Source organism: Mustela lutreola, chromosome 10 (genome assembly GCF_030435805.1).
Source record: "Mustela lutreola isolate mMusLut2 chromosome 10, mMusLut2.pri, whole genome shotgun sequence".
NCBI lineage: Eukaryota > Metazoa > Chordata > Mammalia > Carnivora > Mustelidae > Mustela > Mustela lutreola.
Window position 1 is genome coordinate 41,137,677 of NC_081299.1, and position 20,413 is coordinate 41,158,089.

A 20,413-nucleotide genomic window follows, 5' to 3' on the forward strand; every position below is an offset into this window, starting at 1 on the left:
GTATACAAAAAGTAGGACATGCAAATGCTGGACTGTTAAACTTAGAAATAAATGGGCTCCTTAAATAAATAAACATTTACACCATGTCCAGAGTGTAGTGTTCATGCCAAGGGTGAATGTGAGTAGGAAACTTGATTAAGGTAAGCGTCACTTTCACTTAGAGAGGGCCCTCTTCTTAGAAGAGGTGATAATTTTGAGGTCGTTACTTCTTTTAATAAGGGAAGAAGAGAAAGCATCAGAGCTAATGAGGTGGGTTGGGGAATAGGAGAACTAAATAGAGTATGAAGTTAAGATTAAAGGACTGGAGGAATTAAACAAAAAGTGGGGGTAAAAAAAGGACTTAATCTAGGTGGTAATATAGGTCCTTCAGCTAAATTATTGTTGTTCTGGAGGTCACGGGGAGTCACTTTGTGGGAGAGAACAAAGTGAATGAAGAGCAAGGTCAGTCCTAATTTAAGAAGAAGCACATGTTTGATAAGGGAACAGAGCTAGAAGTTCAAGAGAGAGATAGATGTATCACTATTCTTGGAGAATTTAGATAGTTTAAATATACCTATTATTTATGTAAAAGTACTATTCTTACTTTAAAATTAAAATGTCATGTATGAAGGATGACGTATTTTCTGTACTATTAAACATGGCCTGGGTCTTCATAGATTTATTACAAATTTTCTTTTTCTGTAGGGTTTGGATTCAGGATTTGTTCCTAGTGTCCAAGACTTCGATAAGAAACTTACAGAGGCTGATGCTTACCTACAAATCCTGATAGAACAATTAAAGGTATGGCATTAGTTTATATACTGAATTGGTATAAAGCAGTAAGTGTTACCAAGCTTGATTTTTAGTGTAAAAAATGATCTGATTTACAACCCCTATATGGTTCTTCAGCAATTTTTAAAGCTGACTTATTAAAAGATCTGGGTGACTTACTCAAAGATCTTTGCCGTTGATTATATTGATAAATAGTATGTATATGTAATGTACTTTTTTGATTATTAAAAAAGTAAATATTTAGACTGAGTTAGAAGAAAATAAGATTAGATTCATATTGTTTTAAAATTCTGTGAAACTGCTCAATTTTAATGTGGTTCAATTTCTGAGGCCTTCATTTTTCCATTTTGAGGAGTTAGGGCATTGGATTTCTCTACTTCATTTATCATTGATGAAATTGTCTCCTTCAATTCCTACTTTAGAGTTAATTATAAGCAAAAGTCTTGGGAAGGAAATGGAGTATTGATAAACTAGGATGACAAAGCAGAAAGAATTTAGGTTTCAGTTGATATTTTAAGTTCTGTTGCTGTCCGTTTTCTTTTGCTTGTAATTTTACCAGAGTAATTGATCTTAATTGTTTGAAATAATTCAGTAGAATTGGAGTTGATACAGTCCCTTGAAAAAACACATGTTATTTAAAAAATACATATAGATCATCCCTGGAAGAAATGTATTTAAGAACTGAAGTTTCCTTTTCTATGATTAGTAAATATATACAATATAGTAAAATGGCTTGATAATATAATCGTTTTCTTTTTAATCCTGTAGCTTTTTGATGACAAACTTCAAAACTGCAAAGATGATGAACAGAGAAAGGTAAGTTCTACTGTCATTATTTTGCCTTAAACTGCTTTAAAACCAAGAGCCTTTTAGAGAAGTAACAGAAGGACCTCAGTGTTTGGCTACAATAGTACTATGATATGGTACTATCGTACCATATAATATGGTGTGATAGTACTGCCATAAAAGATTCATGGGGGAATTTTCTGGTGAATTTCCATTATGGTTTCACAAACAGAAGGATAATGTACAAAATTTTAATATGCCTTTTTTGTAAGTACCACCTTCTTGGGAGTAAGTTCGTTCTTCTTGAGGTTTTTGATATTGAAGATAGATAGTTATTTTATTAAATTGGTATGTCCATCTCTGTACCCAACTTGGGGCTTGGACTCACAGCCCTGAGATCAAGAGTTGTGTGCTCTACCGACTGAGCCACCCAGTTGCCCCTGAGTTATGCTTTAAGTATAATCCTGCTACTGCCCCCACCTTGAATTTCTGATAATTACTTTGTAGTTTGAGTAGTTTTCTTTTTTCTAGTTAACATTTTTCCTCCTTGATTACATTTCCTGCTGCAGTATCATTTCTTTATTTGCATTTCTTTTGACCATAGCTTTGCATTTGGCTCTTTAACACTACCTGTAATAACTCATGTTTAACTCCCTTTCCATTCTTAGTTTGGGAATTTGGTTCCATCTCATTTTTAAACAACTAGACAAAGTTTCAGGTGATTCTAAAACAAGTGTTTGTTTGTTTATTTAAATTCAATTTAATTAACATACAGTGTATTATTAGTTTCTGAGGTAGAATTTAGAGATTTAACTGTCAGTTGCATATTACACCCAATGCTCATTACATCAAGTGCCCTCCTTAATGCCCATCACCCAGTTGTGCCATCCTCCCACCTGTCTATCCTCCAGCAACCCTCAAGTTTATTTCCTATAGTTAAAAGTCTCTTATGGTTTGTCTCCCTGTTTCCGTCTTACTTTATTTTTTCTTCCATTCCCTTATGTTCATCAGTTTTGTTTCTTAAATTCTACGTATCAGTGAAATCATACAATATTTGTCTTTTCTCTGACTGACTGATTTTGCTTAGGATAATACACTATAGCTCCATCCATGTCATTGCAAATGGCAGGATTTCATTCTTTTTGATGGCTGAGTAATACTCCATCGTGTATAGGCACCACTTCTTCTTTATCCATTCATCTGTTGATGGATGTCTGGGCTTTCCCCATATTTTGGCTATCATGGACATTTACTGCTATAAACATGGGGGCACAGGTGTCCCTTCAAATCACTGTGTAGAACAAGTGTTTTAAAATCACATAGTCTATAAAAAAGACACAACATTTTTTCTTTTTCATTTTTTTAAAGATTTTATTTATTTATTTGACAGACGGAGATCACATGTAGGCAGAGAGGCAGGCAGAGAGAAAGGAGGAAGCAGGCTCCCCAATGAACAGAGAGCCCGATGCGGGGCTCGATCCCAGGACCCTGAGATCATGACCTGAGCCGAAGGCAGAGGCTTTCACCCACTGAGCCACCCAGGCGCCCCACAACATTTTTTCATATAGGAAATAATGTTTTGTGTTATTCTTAGAAATCTTGAATCATATGAAAAACAGTTTTGGGGGCACCTAGGTGGCTCAGATGGTTAAGCATCTGCTCAGGTCATTATCTCCGGTTTTCCGATCAAGTTCCAAGTCTGGCTCCCAGCTGAGCGGGGATTCTACTTCTCCTTCTCTCCTCTGCCTTTCCCCCTGCTTGTACTCTATCTCTGTTTCTGTATCCTTCTCAAATGAGTAAATTTAAAACAAATTTCTTTAATTGTTTAAGTTTTTTAACAAGTATAACAAAATACTCCCTTTCTAACTTGCTTGCACTTGCCTAGAGTAATGAGTGCATTTTGGTAAATTCTTTTTTCTTTTTTTAGAGTGTATTTATTTGACAGAGAGAGAGCACAAGCAGGGGCAGCTGGAGAGGTAGAAGCGGTTTTCCCACCACCGAGCAGGGAGCCCAATGCAGGGCTCTATCTCAGGACTCTGGGATCATGACTGAGCCACGCAGGCACCCATTTTTTTTTTTTTTTTAAGATTTTATTTATTTCTTTGACACAGAGAGTGTACACAGAGAGGGAACACAAGCAGGGGGAGTGGGAGAAGGGTAAAATTCTTTAAATGATGAGTAAAAAAAAAAAACAATACTACTTTGTGCTTCTCATTATTTCTTTAAACTTTTCATTTTTCATAGAAAATTGAAACTCTCAAAGAGACAACAAATGTAAGTTATGTGTTTGATAAACTCTGGCTTTGCATTAGAAAGTGCTTTAAAATGTTACTTCTATTTTAAGCTACTGCTTAAATTGCTGTATTAATAAGAGCAGTTGAGATTTAATTTTTATAAATTTTTACAAGAGTGTTTAAGAATTTTATTATTTTCTAAAAGAATTAAAAGGACTTGAATAATGCTTCTAATTAAAATCCACTTCATGTAGCATTTTATCTGTTTCTGGTCTTACTTGTTTTAAGAACCTTGGATAAAAAATGTCATCCATGAATAATCTAATAATTAAAATATATTGTGATTCAAGTTTTGTGATTTATTGGCCTTCTCACCTTATTATAATAGGCTACTGATAAGGTCTGTATTTTGACAAGAGCAGTTTTAAAAAAACAGGCAAAGTAATAGTATTCTAGTTTCACCAGTATTGTGATAGGATTCTTTACTCTTTGTAATTCCATAGAAGTCTTATATAGATGTTTTAGAAATTTACACTGGGATTCCCTGCTATTGATGTAAGAATTTGGAAGTTAATCATACTCACATCTTTTTCTGTTTGAAGTGATGAAAAACTATTTAGAATGTTATTCAATACAAATTAACAATTTTTTGGCATTCTTTAATGATAGAATTGCTAATAATAACTTCCTCTGACACGGTCAGTATAATAGAACCTACTGGAATCCAGAGAGGGTATTTCTTGAATATAGACTTAAATCCTGTACATCTGGACTGATTTTTTAAAATTTTATATATTTAATATTTTATATAGATATATAACATTTAGTTTTTTAATTTTTATATTTTAAGCTTTAATGTCTAATGACCATTTTATTTGGTGCAAGATCCTAAAATCAGTATTCTGTTTTATAGAGCATGGTAGAATCAATTAAGCACTGCATTGTGTTGCTGCAGATTGCTAAAGTAAGTAAATTTTACTTTTGATTACTTTCATTTAATGAGATGTAAAAATTATAATGGCATTTTTCTTTTAGTAGCCAGGAGATTTGGCTCTGAAATAGATACCTTCCTACAGTAAATTGTATTGTGGGGTTACTGGTATATTGAACAACTCTTGTATTTGGATACTACCTTAGCAGCATGTGCCTGTTTTTGATAAGGTAATTTCTGATATGTGACTGGGAAAGAGGGGAGTATGTTTGAATGACTCACCCATTCCTTCCATTTTATCCATTATCACTGCTTGGAGCAAGAACATACTTTGCAAAACCTTTCAGAGATAAGCTTTTCTTAGGAGAAAAGGAATTAAATATTAGCAAGAGTTCTTTTTCTCATCCATAATAAGGAATATAATAAGGACATACTTTTTTAATTGTAGATTTTTTTTCAGTACTAAACTACATTCATGAACCGCTACTTTAATTTGCTGTTCTTATTCATGCAGTAAAATGTATTTTGAATCACTGTTGTGTGGTAAAAATTTAGTGGTTATTGTGCCTGCTTTTCTGAAAGATTTTGGTGTATTCAGCTTAAATGTAGATTTGATTGCTTGGTATTTTGAGAAATAAGCATTTTAATGTTTGAAAATAAGAATAAAAAAAATTCCCCCCCATTTTTGCTACCTGACTATAGCTCTGTATTTCTAGCCAGTGGCTAGAAGAGGGTAGGCAGTAGCCACTACTGGGAGTGATGTTTGCTTGGATTTTTAATTACTGGCCTGTTTTACTTACTCAGTTGCTTATATTTGTTGGCCTGATAATGGTAACTTTTTACCTAGTATGCTTAATGACACAGTCATATAGGATAATCTGTACTTCGATAGGAAGGATATTCAGCATATAAGTTAAAGGAGGGCATTTTCTTTCGAGACCAAAGTGGCAGAACTTTTAGGTTTGTTTTGTTTTTGTTTTTACCACTATGATGATTTCCTATGTGTGTGTCTAAATTTTTCATCTACTTTTGTGGATCAGAATATATTCTAAAGGGAGGATGGGGTTGGAGGCATAAAAGGAGTGGTAAGGTTTTTGTTTTTTTCTTGACTGTGAAATTATACGGGTGGGTGGGTTACCTACTATTACCCAAAAGCCTCTACAGTGTATAGATAGATAACCAGTAAACTACATCTTGCTCATTGTTAATAGGTAGGTATTTTAGGGATTAACAGTGCCTTCTCTTGAAGACTGAGGAAGTGGAAGAGCTGATAGTGTTTAGACTGGTTTGGATAACCTCTACAAGTCATTTAAGACTTAAAAAAAATACTTTAAATAGTTGGAAAACAAGGCAGCCAAGCCTCTTTCAGTAGCTCACCTTTTAGCTACCCATCAAGAACATTTTGATAGCTACCCATCAAGATTTGGAATGAGTTAGCATTCAGATTACTAATACTCCTTTTCATAAGTTTCTACTTCTCTTTTTTTAAGATCTTTTTTTTTCAAAATTTTTAAGTAATCTCTACACCCAGCATGGGGACTTGAACTCACAACCCTGATATCAAGAGCCACATGCTCCACTGACTGACCAGCCAGGCGCTCCTAAAAGTTTCTGCTATTTAGTCCATACCTCCTACCTCTCTGTTTATTTTAGCCCAGCTTGATAAACTTATATTTCAAGGTCCTTCAGAACGGGTAACAAAGATAAATAAATGGAGTTTGGCTTTTTCAGTTTTCTCCAGAAGGAAGTTTTATTAAGGCTTTTGTATTCAAATACTATCCCTCAAATAATGTGTATATATGAACTCTCTGTATCTTTAAATGTGAATCAGATCACTTTATTAGTCTGCTCAAATCCCATTAAATGGTTTCCCATCTCACTTGGAATCCAGTCTAAACTACTTAGAGTAATTACATCACTTGAACCATCCATACTCTCTCACCTCGCTGGATCCACACTATTCCAACAATATTGGCTTGTTTTTTTTTTTTCATAGACAGACCAGACTTTTTTTGCTTCAAGGATTTGTATTTGGTTTCCTTGCTGCCTAGAAGGAACCTCCCCCAGATTTCCAGGACTCACCCCCTTACTTTATTCAGATTTCTGCCCACATGAAATCTCTTTGAAGAGACCTTCCTGACTGCTCTAATCTTTAATCTCTCATTTGTGTTTTTTTTCTTCATGGCCCTGCATCCGTAGCCAGATTTACAGGATATCTTGTTTATTGTCTCTGCGACCTGACTATAATCTCCTTAAGGACTTTGTCTTGTTTGCCATTTTATTAGTCTGCTTGGGCTGCCCTAACAAACCACCATAGACTGGGTGGCTTAAACAACAGAACTTTATTTTCTCACAGTTTTGGAGCCTACAAGTTCAACATCAAGATTCCTGCCAATTTGGTTTCCTGTGAGGAAACTTGTAGATAGTCACCTTCTCAGTATATCCTCAGATGACCTTTCCTTGGTGTGTGCACAGAATAACAGAGAGAAAAGAGAGGGAGTGGGGAGGAGTAGATGGAAGGGACAGAAGGAGAGTAGGGAGAGAGAAGGTGAGGGGAGAGCTCTGGAATCTCATGAGGACACTTACTAGGTCAGGGCTCCATCTTCAAGGACCTTATTTAACCATAATTTACTTCATTAGCGACCCCATCCCCAAGTACAGGCATCCTGGGAGTTAGAGCTTCATCTGAATTTGGTGGTGGTGTGTGGGGACCTGTATCCTCAGTGCCTGGAACAGTTGCCTGCCCCATAGTAGGGGCCTGATAATTATAAATTTCGAATGGATGTTTCTAATGCATAATTTTTAATGGTTTCCTAATTTAGTGTTTCCACTTCATGTGTGTTTTTTTTTTAGCCACCTCTCTATTGTGCTGTTGGTAAACATGGCAGAATTTATATCTAATATAAATATAATAGATATAAATAATATATAAATTATATAAATTATAATATAAATTACTAGTCAGTAATATAAATTACTAGTCATTTTGGAAGACTGTCCTTTATTGACAGGTTAGTAAAATATTGAAAACAGCTACTTCAAGAGATTGCCACCTGAGATCCCAAAGGGATATAGGAAGATAGCTAATCTAATACCTTTGTAGTTTGGAGTTTATTTAGTATTAGCTTCCTAGAGGCAGCATGGTATAGATAGGATTTTAAATCCCTTCCAGTTCTGATTCTTTAATTTTTTTTTTTTATTCTTTAATTTTAATCTCACTACCAGAAGTTCCCCTTCTGCCTAAATGATTAATGCATTGGTTCCCAAACTTGGCTACCCATTGGAATCACCAAGGGATCTTTAACTAAAGTCTCATGCCTGGCTCCCACTCCCAGACATTGTGTGGTTATATGAGATGTTACCTAGGCTTTGGGATTTTTAAACTCCCAGGTGGTTGTAATATGCAGCGAAGTTTGGGCGTCACTTGCTTAGTGGGATTTTCAGGTGGGTTTTGTTAGTTCAGAAGACCTTAATTTTTGTACCATAGATAGAAGCAGCTGGTGTTTCATGGGAAACTGCACAGGACAGTGGGGTAGGTGGAAAAGAGCAGAAATAACCTGGGAGGCCCCTACATTAGAGGACTTGACCAGTTCCTTATCAAGATTAGGTGATAAGACCTATATGGCACAACTCATATAAGCAAGTGAAATTAATAATGTATTTGACTCAGTATTTCCAAAATCACTTCAACATAAGCAGTATAAGAATTCGTTAATGAGGAACTTCATATATTTTTTTTGTACTAAGTTTTCGATATCTTGAGTGTATTTTACACTTTGAACCAGCTACATTTCAAGTGCTCAGGTCTAGATTATCCTTTCAAAGTAGATTGTATATTTAAGTTGTCTTTGAATTTCAGATTATCTCCTCAGAACATTTTCCTTCATAGAGTTTTTGTTTTCATAAGTGTTTGTAAATTTCTCTTTTGACTTTAAAAAATAACGGGTTTGTTGGTGTTAATTCACATCTCATTTAAAGTGTATATTTCATTGGTTTTTGATATATTTACAAAGTTGTGTAATCATCACTGTAATCAAATTATAGTACACTTTTATCACCACAAGAAGAAACCTTGTACCTATTAAGTAGTCATTCCCTGTTCCTCTTTCCCTTGTTACCTTGCCCCTGTTCTCCTCCAGTCCCTGGCAACCACTCATCTGTTTCTAGATTTGCCTGTTCTGGACATTCATGTTACTATGATCCCACAGTATGTTATTTTTTGTGACTGACTTCTTTCAAGGCTCATTCATATTGTAGCATATATAAGGACTTAATTCCTTTTCATTTCTGAATAAAAGTCTATTGAATGGATATACCACATTTTGTATATTCATCAGGTGATGAACATTTGGATTGTTTCCATTTTTTTGGCTATTAATAAATAATGCTGCAATAAATGTCTGTTATAATGGTGTTGTATGGAGGTATATTTCCATTTCTTTTAACTTTATGCATGGTAGTGGCATTAACAGGGTCATCTGGTAACTGTCCTTTTCAGAAATTGCTAAACTACGTTTCAAACTGGCTGTACCATTTTATATTCTCACAGTGTATTACAATTCCATTTTTTCCACATCCTCACCAATATTTGTGATTCTTTTTTTTTTTTTTTTTAAAGTGGCTTATAACATCACTATTTATAAGCTCACAGTTCTGTAGATCAGACTCTAAAGTGACTGGGCTGAGTCCTGTGCTTCAGGATATCCTAAGGCCCAAATTAAGGTTCTAGACAGATTGAACTGTCTGGAGGCTCTGGCAAATAATGCACTTCCAGGCTTATTCAGGTTGTTGGCAGAATTTAGATCCTTGTTGTAGGACTGAGATCCCCATTTCCTTGCTAGTTGTTGGCTAGAACTCAGTGTCAGCTATTAAAGGCCTCTCTCTGGTCCTTGCACAGATTCTACATCTTCAAAGCCAGCAGTGGCACATCATATCCTTCTCATGGTTTACATTTCTGACCTTCTCTTCTGCCACCAGCCAGAGAAAGCTCTCTATTTTTAATAGCTCATGAGCTTAGATCAGATCCACCTGGATAATACTTCTATCTAAATACCATATGGCTTCACTTACTTGGGCTCCGAAAGACAAAACAAATGAACAAAAGCAGAAACAGAGCCATAAATGGAGAGAATGGCTGGTAGTTGCCAGAGAGGGTGGAAAGTGAGGAGAGTGGGCAGAATGGGGGGGTGGTGAAAGGGAATGAGAGGTACAGGCTTTCAGTTATGGAATGAATAAGCCATGGGGATGAAAGATACAGCACAGGGAATATACTCAATGGTATTGTAATAGTATGGTAACAAATGGTAGTTGCACTTACGGTAACATAGCATAATATATAAACTTGTCAAATCACTGTGTTGTACACCCAAAACTAATGAAACATTATCAACTATACTTCAATTAATAAAAATAAATAAATAATGGATCCACAGGACTTTTGAATATGGAATCACCCCTGTGGTTGTCTTTTTGCTTATAGCCATTCTATTGGCATCTTGTGGTTTTCATTTGCCTTGAACTAAGGAATAGTGATGTTGAATATTTTTTCTTGTGCTTATTAGGCATTCATATACCTTTGGAGAATGTTCAAATTCTTTGCCCATTTTTTAGTTGGGTTGTTTGTAATCTCATTGAGTTGTAGGAGTGATTTTATATCTTCTGAATACAGATCCTTACCAGACATACGATTTGCATATTTTTCTTCCAAGTTTGTGGGTTGTCTTCTTACTTTCTTGATAGCATCCTGAGAAACATGCATATTTTTATTTTTTATGAAGTCTTGTTTATCTATTGCTTATACTTTTGGTGGCTTATCTGAGAAGTCATTGCCTAATCCTATATCACAAAGATTGATTCCTGTGTTTTCTTCTAAGAGTTTTAACATTTTAGCTCATATTTTTTTATGATCCACTTTGAGTTCATCTTTGTGGTGTAAGGGTAGGGGTCTAAATTTATTTTTCTGCAGTAGATTTCCAGTCGTCCTAGCCTCATTCTGTTTAATCTCATCAAACTTGAATTAGTGTCTTTATTTTTTCTTGCATATAATTAGTAAATGTGTTGGTCCATAATTAAGGGAGCTTTAACTAGACCGCATTGCATTATTAGAGAGATGAGGGTGTATTGTATGTATTTTGTTGGTAGGCATGGTTTTAAAAATACTGGAGTCCTCTGGTCAGATGTCTTCCCAAATTATGTTGTGTTGATGTTTTTGTTCATTATCGTATTTCCAAATCTCAGTCATGCTGGTATGTTCTGAGAAGAGAATAGCTTTTGTATTAAGGAATGAAGGATTTAGAACCAGATAAACATACAGTATAATTTAAGTGGGAAATAGCATTCTTTTCTGTTTCATTAACATAATTCATATTGAATTCAGTCAAATCTCTAGTTCAATAATACTTGAGATTTAGCTTTAGCTGACCGTGATTAAAGACCACTTTTGTCATACTTATAAAACAAAAAGAAAACAATTTTTAAAAAGAAAGATAGAAGTGGGAGTGGGGGGGGGGATGAATGTAGCCTTTTTAGGTAATAGAATAAAATCTGATTTGATCGTGTCTTAAAAGACCACAACAGTTAAAAAAAAAAAAAAAAAGGAACCCTGTTTTAAAATACTCTAGGTAGCATATATTACTAGTTGAGAACATTTTGGGGAAAAGTTTGTCAGATACTGAAATTTGTTTTAAATTATACCAGATTTAAAAGTGGTTGCTTTCTTAGATAAGATACATACATAATGTGGTAATCAGTCACAGCATAGCAAACTGAGTGTCTTAAAATAGCAGCACTCATTTAAATTGTGCTCACAAATACACAGTTTGGGTAGACCTCATGACTTGTTTCTGTCATGAAATGTCACCTATAATGACTCGATAAAGGGCTAGAGGATCTCCTTTCAAGGTGGCTTACTCACATGCCTGAAAAGTTGGAGTGGGGGCCTAACTTCTTCTCTGTATAGTCTTCTTTACAGCTGCTTGGATTTTTGTCACAGTATGGTGGTTTGGGCTCCTAGAAAACAAGGTGAAAAATTGTGACATTTCCATGACCTAGTCTTAGAAAATACATAGAGTCATTTCTGCTGTACTTAATGGTAGAGACTGTCACAAAGGTCCCCCTATGTTCTAGGGTAAGGGTGAGCACTAGCTCTACTGGGGCCGTTCCTGGAAAATTCACTCTATCACAAGTATGTAATATTTCTTTCCAGGAAACCCCTTGGAAAAAGCAATTTAATACTTAGAAATTAATAGGGGAAGGCCAGAATTAAAGTGTCATCTGAGCAAGAAACTTTAGTTTCTCTTTCTCTATAATTCTCAGTTTATTTTCAGCTGTGTCTGTTAAGAATTAACTGAGGGCGCTTGGCTGGCTCAGTGGGTTAAAGCCTCTGCCTTTGATTCAGGTCATGATCCCAGAGTCCTGGGATTGAGCCCCACATGAGGCTCTCTGTTCGGCAGGGCGCCTACTTCCCCCTCCCTCTCTGCCTGCCTCTTCTGCCTACTTGTGATCTCTGTCAAATAAATAAGTAAAATCTTAAAAAAAAAAAAAAAAAAAAAAAGAATTAACTGAAATTTTGGATATTCTAAATATATAGCTGATTTTTCAAATGGGGGGAACCCCAGCATGAATTACACAGTTAAAATGCAGTCATTGAAAAGGATATGTAAAAGATACCTTCTGTGCCAGAAGTTCCCAATATCACCTTTAGGTTTGATGATTTTGATGATTTGCTTGGAGACTCACAGGACCCAGTGTATGGTCCTATTCATAGCTGCACTTCGTTAAAGCAAAGGATCCAAAGCAAAATCAGCAAAAGGAAAAGACACATGGGACAAAATCCAGAGGAAACCAGACACAAACTTCTAAGTATCCTCTCCTCTCCCAGTAGACTCAGACTGTGCTTACTTCTGCCAGCAACAAATTGTGACAACATACATGAAATTTTGGAGCATGTGCGTTGCTCAGTTGGTTAAGTCTCTGCCTTCTGCTCGGGTCATGATCTAAGGGTCCTGGGATCCAGCTGCACATGGGCTCCCTGCTCAGTGGGGAGTCTGCTTACAGCAGGGAGTCTGCTTAGCCTTCTCCCTCTGTCCCTCCTCCCCCCATGCTCTCTCGCTCTCTCCCTCCCGCCCTCTCTTTGTCTGTCTCAAAGAAAATCTTAAAAACAAAAGCAAAAACAAAAAAACCCGCATGTAAAATGTTGTCTACCAGAGAAGCTCATTAAAGACTCAACACCCACAGTTTTTCTTGGGACCTTGACATGTAAGCATCTCTACCTAGCACTTACCAAGATTCCAGACTTCCAGAAGGAAAGCTAGCTGTTAGCGTAAACCCTATTGTTTACTTAAACAGTTTAGGCACAGTGAGCCGGTCTTATCACATAAAGTGGTGGGGACTGTCCTGAAATCCAAGTTCCTAGTCATTAGCCAAAGGTCAACTTTGCAGGCTAATAAGCCTGCTATGTTAATACTTCTCTGTATCTGCACTTAAAAAAAAAAAAATTTCCCAAATCTTCAAATTGGTCTTGGTTGACCCTTCAATGTGTATATTTCTGAGTAAACTCAGTAGTTAAAGAAAAAGTTACAGATAGAAATGAGATATAACTTGGCCATTATGTTTAAGACCAAGACCAAATACTGGTTTCTGTTAAAACTTTGAAATTTCGATTTCCAGATAGTATGAGCTAAACATTAAACAGTTTATTTAAAATTAAACATACTGTCTACATAATACAAATAATTGGGTTATAATTACAGAAATGAATATGTGTTGATAACTTTCCACCACCTTCTTCCTGAAGTACATCCTTATAAGCAAGACAAAAGAGCATATTAAGAACATGAGTTCTGAAACCAGACTATTGGAATCCTCGCTCCGCACCTCTCTCTGTCTCAATTTTCTCAAATGTCCAATAGGAATAATAATAGCATCTACCTTATAGAGTTATTGGTGGAGTAAGTGGAATAATAAATGCAAAATATTTGTCAGGTAGTAAGTTAATTCCTATGTCTTTCCATGGATACAGTGATTATGTTTACTAAAAGAAAAACCTCATCTATTTAGAAAAGTATAATTCTTGGGCCTGTAGCCAGAATACAGGAAATCATGTCTTACATCCCAAGTTTTTAAGGATATATGATTCTTACACTTTTAAAGTGTAGTGAGGGGCGCCTGGGTGGCTTAGTGGGTTAAGCCTCTGCCTTCGTCTCAGGTCGTGATCTCAGGGTCCTGGGATCGAGCCCCGCGTTGGGCTCTCTGCTCTCATCAGGGAGCCTGCTTCCCTTCCTCCCTCTCTCTGCCTGCCTCTCTGCCTACTTGTGATCTCTCTTAATCTGTCAAATAAATAAATAAATCTTAAAAAATAAATAAAGTGTAGTGAGAGTTGGGGGGTTGCGGGTTTTGTTATACAGGGTCTTCAATCCTTAATTAGTGTATCTGCTGTTAATAGTTGATACTGATATGACTACACAGTTCCATAGGATATTAATAATTTAATTAAGTGCCTATATAGAAAAACAATTGCCATGCTGCTGCTGGTGGTGGATGTGTAGCCAGTGATGGAATTGTTTGGCTAGTGATGTACAGATGGAATTAAAATCTCAATAGAAGCCAAAAAATAGTTTTCTAACATTGTTACTTAATAGTAAAATAAGCTTTCATAATAGGAAAGCAAGTACACAAGGACTTACCTAAGTAAAAGAATGAAGTTAATATTTTTAACGTTTTTCCTTAAGGACCAGTGTAATGCGGAGAAGCACACAGATGGAATTATAGTAAGTTTAATCTAATCTTTTTCTTTCCCTCTACTTCTGCAGAGCATTATAACCAGTCATGTCAGGAGAAGCCTGAACTTCTACTCATTTTTCAACACAAATTCCTTTTTTCACCTACTCACTGCTTTTTGTTGTTGATTCTTGCAATTTTCCTTAAGCTTCTAAAGTTAGCCATCTTTCAGCAATCATTTGCAGGGGAAATGTTAAAATTTTTCTAAGTGTTGGTTCAGATTGAATCACTTTGCATGTGTTAACATAAGGGGTTAATCATGGTATGAAAATACAGCTTTTATGACTAAGGCATAACTCACAATGCTTTATTTCTTGTCAAACTTCTTTTTTTCTCAGATGAAAGCAGAAGGGGAGGGAGGGATTCAGTATTGAAACATACCCTAATCTATTTAATATTGTTAATTGGTTTCTATTTTATTTTTAGATTTTGTGTGTTGTGTTAACTGTCCTTGATACTGTGGTATATATATTGTGTTTTTATTAGAACATATTGCAACATGAATTCTTTCACTTATAGCCATTTTCTTATTCTTTCTTCCTCCTCAGCATTTTGCTCTTCCCTTAGGTTCAACCTCTTCTTTAAAAAGAAAAGAAAATTTTATTGTGGGTATTTCCCATCTGGAAATAAAAGAGTTTGAAGATTGTATTTGGAGTGACCCTATTTTTATGATAACTTCTCTTTAAAGGTCTCTAAAGTAGGAGGCTGCCCCTTTTTATTGTCCCAAGACTTTACAGATGTCTACTTGTCTGAGACCTGGAAACTTCAAAATCTTCAAAACCATCTCATGATTGTACTTAAAAGGATAAGCATCTTATCTTTATATTTGGTTTAAAATGAAAAAAGTTAAATATCGATATTGTTTGCATATTTCTTGAGAAGCCAGAGATAAGAGAAGAAGCATTTTTTTTTAAGATTTTATTTATTTATTTGACAGAGAGAGATCACAAGTAGGCAGAGAGGCCAGCAGAGAGAGAGGGGGAAGCAGGCTCCCCACTGAGCAGAGAGCCCGATGCGGGGCTCCATCCCAGGACCCTGGGATCATAACCTGAGCCGAAAGCAGAGGCCTTAACCCATGAGCCACCCAGGCGCCCTGAGAAGAAGCATTTTTAAAATTTGAATTAAAGACATTGGAATTTTTATTTTCTTTTCACAGTGTGAGTTCAGAGTTTGAGCCAGAGTGATACAATACAATTATGTGATCTAAATACAGTGTAATGTAATGTAGTATCTTTTCCTGAGCTACCACTTAAGATTGTAAGCCTCATGGAAAAGGACTATATATGTTGTCTAACATGTTATGGTCCCCAAAGATCCTAAGGAAAATCATGGTGGCAATTATTTTTCTCTTTTTCCTCAAAGCAAAATTACTTTTTATTATGTTAAGAAAATTGGCAGGTTTTTTTTTTTTTTTTTTTTTTTTTTTAAGATTTTATTTATTTGACAGAGAGAGGGCACAAGTAGGCAGAGTGGCAGGCAGAGGAAGAGGGAGAAACAGGCTTTCCACTGAGCAGGGAGCCCAATGTAGTACTCAATCCCAGGACCCTGAGATCATGTCCTGAGCCAAAGCCAAGCCGCTTAACCAGCTGAGCTACCCAGACACCCCCAAAATTGGCAGTTTTACATACCAAAAATGCTTGGTCATTTGCAATTAAAAACATCTAGAAAATTTATACTTACAAAAAAATCTAAACTTTTAGAAAGTAACTGTGCTTGAATCACTGAGCAAAAACTATAGCATTTTTCTTTAAGAGTTTTTTTTTAATTTTTTAAAAAAATTATTTATTTATTAAGATTTTATTTATTTATTTGACAGAGATCACAAGTAGACAGAGAGAGAGAGAGAGAGAGAGAGAGAGACAGAGAGAGAAGGAAGCAGGCTCCCTGCTGAGGCTGTGGGGCTCAATCCCTGGACCCTGGGATCATGACCTGAGCCGAAGGCAGAGGCTTTAACCCACTGAGCCACCCAGGTGCCCCAAGAGTTTTTATTTTTAAAAAGGGAAGCGTTCATGGTTCAAATCTTAGACCCTCACAGCTAGAACCTGGCCCTGCTACTCACTAGTTGTGATCTTAGGCAGGTTACTTGACCTTTGAGTCTCAGTTTCCTCATCTTTAAAGAACGGTGGCTAGGTCTACGTCAGATGAACATTGTTATAAGGTACAGGATGAGCACAGAATCAATAAATGCTAGCTAGCTATACATAAATACATGTACATATAATTTTTATTTTACGTAAATGTTATTAATGTTACAGCTAGTTAAAGCTGAGGATTATTTGTGCTTCTAAAGTGCTGCACATTCATTTTCAAAGCAAGATGTAGAATGTCGTTTGACATATTTTAGCCTGAAATTGATTGAACAAGGGCTGTAGATAAGTATGGAATAGTTACATTTTCTATTAAGGCAAGCAACAAAAGATATTTGGTACTTGTACATGCAAATATCTGATCTTCACATTAGCTAAATCTTTAGATTTAGAACATTTCATCTGGAAGACAAAAGATTACATTCAAAAGATAGAATTTTGCTGGTCCCTTTTTCCAAAGTTATTTCTTAGTCTCTTCAGTAATTTTTCTTATATAAAAGGTGCAGATAAGGAGGTGACATACTCTCCTTCCTGTGAATCGATATTAATGGTAGAATTTTGCCTTTGTAAAGCACTTGGAGTTCTTTGAAGAAAACCATTAGGTAAAAATAAGGAATTTACACTGAAAACAGCTGCAGGACTTGTTGAGACATTTGTTTAGTTATTATGTGCTGGTCCAGTATCTGAAGATAGAATCATAAAGTAATAACCAGAAAGCCTCTGTAGAACATAAAATCCAGACATTTCTTCATGTTACAGAATGGGAAAGCGAGGACCATAGTAGATAAAAGATTTGCCAAATCTTGGTAGAATAAAGACTCTAAGGAATTAAAATTCTGAGTCTGTTTTATCTGTGCTCTTCCCAGTACTTCAAAACCTTCCCTACTTCATTTTATTAGGGTTTTTATTAGTGATTATTTTCAGGGTCTCTTCTCTAAGTGTCCTTTATTTTCCTGTTAAAATATTTATAGTCAGTAGACTATTGTGACAAACATCAGACATTCTTGTGCTCAAGTCAGTTGATTTAAGAGATCTGATTTAATGATTTTTAATATTTAAGCAGAGAAGGAGGTTTAAAGAAAAAATCAAACTTAGGCTTTAAATGAGAATGCTATAAAAACTTTCCCCTTAACTCAGTTTCCATTGCTAGGGTCTTCTAAAGTTTTATGAATACTTTTGGGGCTCATTCATCAGTAAGGTATTTCTCTTCTAAATCTCTTCTAAATCTGTTTCACTATTTCCTAAAATTTAGAAATTTTAGGAAATAAAATTTAGGAAGTAAAATTTACTTCCTAAATTTTACTCTGGGAAAGACCTTAGTTTAAACTTAACTACCCACCTCAAAGTAAAAAAGCATCAGTAAACTATAGAGTCTTGTTTTTAAAATGTCCTTATGCTAGCAGAGTAAGTTCTTGGCTTGAAATCAGAAAGATGTAGACATTTTTTTCCTCTAAAACTGTAACTGCATATTTACTTTTTTTCTTCTAAATCCTTAAAAAGAAAGCTTTCTTCCCTGAATCCCCCAATTAGAAGATATATCTCTTTGCATTTAGTGACTATAAAACTAGGTACCTGTACATTATGTACACAGTGATAGAAGGTGGCAATAGTATGAGATGGAAAAATAAAATCCCAGTGGTGCAGGTATATTTACCAGTTGTAGTTGTAATGTTTAATAACATCAGAGTAAGAGAGAGTATTTCTATCTTCAATAGAGAAACATTATTTGTGATGAATTAAGAATTAAGTGAGAAGAACTGAATTCAGAAGTGACTATTTTTACTTCCTGAAATTTTCCCACACCATTTTACAACTCTTTGCAGGTTTTTTCATTTAGCTTTATCTTTCCATATGGCAGAAATTCTTTCATTTTCCCTCCTTACTATGTTTTGTTTTTTAAGAAACTCTTAGACTTCTATATCATAAATGCATTTCATTTCTTCTTTGCATTTTGAGCAGCATCTCTATATAGCTACCCTCAGGACTTTGCTGTCAGAAATGTGGGCATTTCGTACATTTGGGAGGGTGAGCACTGGAAGGGTATTTAATTAAAAATAACTATACTGTGTTTCTTTATCTTAGAGTACTATTAATCCTGTAGATGCAATATATCAACCTAGTCCCTTGGAACCTGTGATCAACACAATGCCTACCCAGACTGTCTTACCTCCAGGTAAGTATTTGCAAAAATGTTTCATTTTCATTGATTAGAGAAAACTTAATTTGTTCAGCTTTCATAAATCTTGAAGGGCTCGTTTTTGGTTTTATTGTTTTGTCTTTTTTTGTTGTTTTTTTTTTTTAAAGATTTTATTTATTTGATAGAATGAGAGAGCACAAGCAGGGGCAGTGGCAGAGGGAGAGGGAGAGGCAGGCTCCCTACTAAGCAGGTAGCCCAATATGGGGCTTGATCCTAAGACCTTGGGATCATGACCTGAGCAGAAAGCAGACGCTTAATCAACTGAGGCACCCAGGCACCCTTTGTTTTGTTTTTTGATAAACAAAAGGAATCACAAAAATAGCAGCAGAAAATGAACTGGAAAAAGATGATAATATTTTTGGTTTGGGGGATTTTTTTAATATAGTGAAAGAGCTTTTGGTTTTCATAGTGAGATGAAAGGAAAACATGGTTACTAAGATGTAGATTAGCTGGTGGGACAGAATCCTATGACCCAGGATTCATGCTACCAAAGAAATCTTAATATATATTGACCTACTTGGAGGTAATCCAGAAACTTTCTATTTTGGGATACTTTTTATAGCTATGAAGAATACAAATGTTTTCTTCTTGATGGTGAACTCTAGGTAATGGAAGGGAAAGGTGAAATTTGTTACGCCTATTGATTAGAAGGGACCTGTATTTTTAAGTATAAAGTAATCAATAGTATTTTTTTTTAAACTAACGAAGGCTTAGGGACAACAGCTGTGTGTATGAATTCCTTTTACCTTCTGTTGAATCCAACATTTCTGCTTTCTTGATGATTTAGTTAGGTCAGTAATGTAACAAAAAAATCCCTTTAAAAATACTTTTAAAGTAGGGGTACCTGGGTGGCTCAGTCGTTAAGCATCTGTCTTCAGCTCAGGTCATGTTCCCAGGGTCCTAGGATTGAACCCCACATCTGGCTCCCTGCTCAGCGGAAAGCTTGCTTCTCCCTCTCCCACTCCCCCTGCTTCTCTTCCTCTCTCACTGTGTCTCTCTGTCAAATAAATAAATAAAATCTTTAATTAAAAAAAAAAAAAAAAACCTTAGAAGTATGTGAAATGCTTTTGCGAATTTTGATTCTTTAAGAGAATGAACATAATATCTTGGGCTAAAGAGGAAATAATACTGTGCCCCCATTTTATTTCTTTAAAGATTTGTGTATTTTTAAGATTTATTTATTTATTTATTTGTCGGTGTGAGAGAGAGAGTGTGTGACACACAAGCAGGGAGAATGGGAGGCAGAGGAAGAAGCAGACTCCCTGCTGAGCAAGGAGCCCAATACGGGACTTGATGCCAGGACTCTGGGATCATGACCTGAGCCAAAGGCAGATGCATAACCAACTGAGCCACCCAGGCATCCCTAAGGATTTACTTATTTTAGAGAGAGAGAGAGTATGCATGTGTGTGCAAGAGGAAAAGGGAAAGAATCTCAAGCAGGCTCCCCACTATGCGCAGAGCTCTAGTGCAGGGCTTGATTCCATGACCCTGAGACCAAACCTGAGTCAAAATCAAGAGTGGGACACTCAACCAACTGAGCCATCCAGGTGTCCCATGTGCCTCATTTTTAAATGATTTTATGTGGTTTGATGCTTAGAAAGACCTTATCATCAGAAGTGTTTGCTAGTTT

General features: G+C 35.8%; 1 protein-coding gene across 7 annotated transcripts in view; it reads left to right on the forward strand.

The window, feature by feature from the left end:
* The window catches only part of OSBPL9 (oxysterol binding protein like 9), a 165,181-nt gene that overhangs the window by 118,509 nt on the left and 26,259 nt on the right, over positions 1-20,413 (forward strand). For 5 of the 7 annotated variants that reach the window (XM_059136137.1, XM_059136136.1, XM_059136135.1 and 2 more), the window contains 6 exons: positions 685-780; positions 1,540-1,587; positions 3,802-3,831; positions 4,705-4,755; positions 14,451-14,489; positions 18,669-18,759. In XM_059136137.1, coding sequence (XP_058992120.1) covers positions 685-780; positions 1,540-1,587; positions 3,802-3,831; positions 4,705-4,755; positions 14,451-14,489; positions 18,669-18,759 — 355 coding nt within the window. The remainder of the gene's footprint in view (positions 1-684; positions 781-1,539; positions 1,588-3,801; positions 3,832-4,704; positions 4,756-14,450; positions 14,490-18,668; positions 18,760-20,413) is intronic. The other 2 variants (XM_059136140.1, XM_059136139.1) reach the window with 1 other exon arrangement.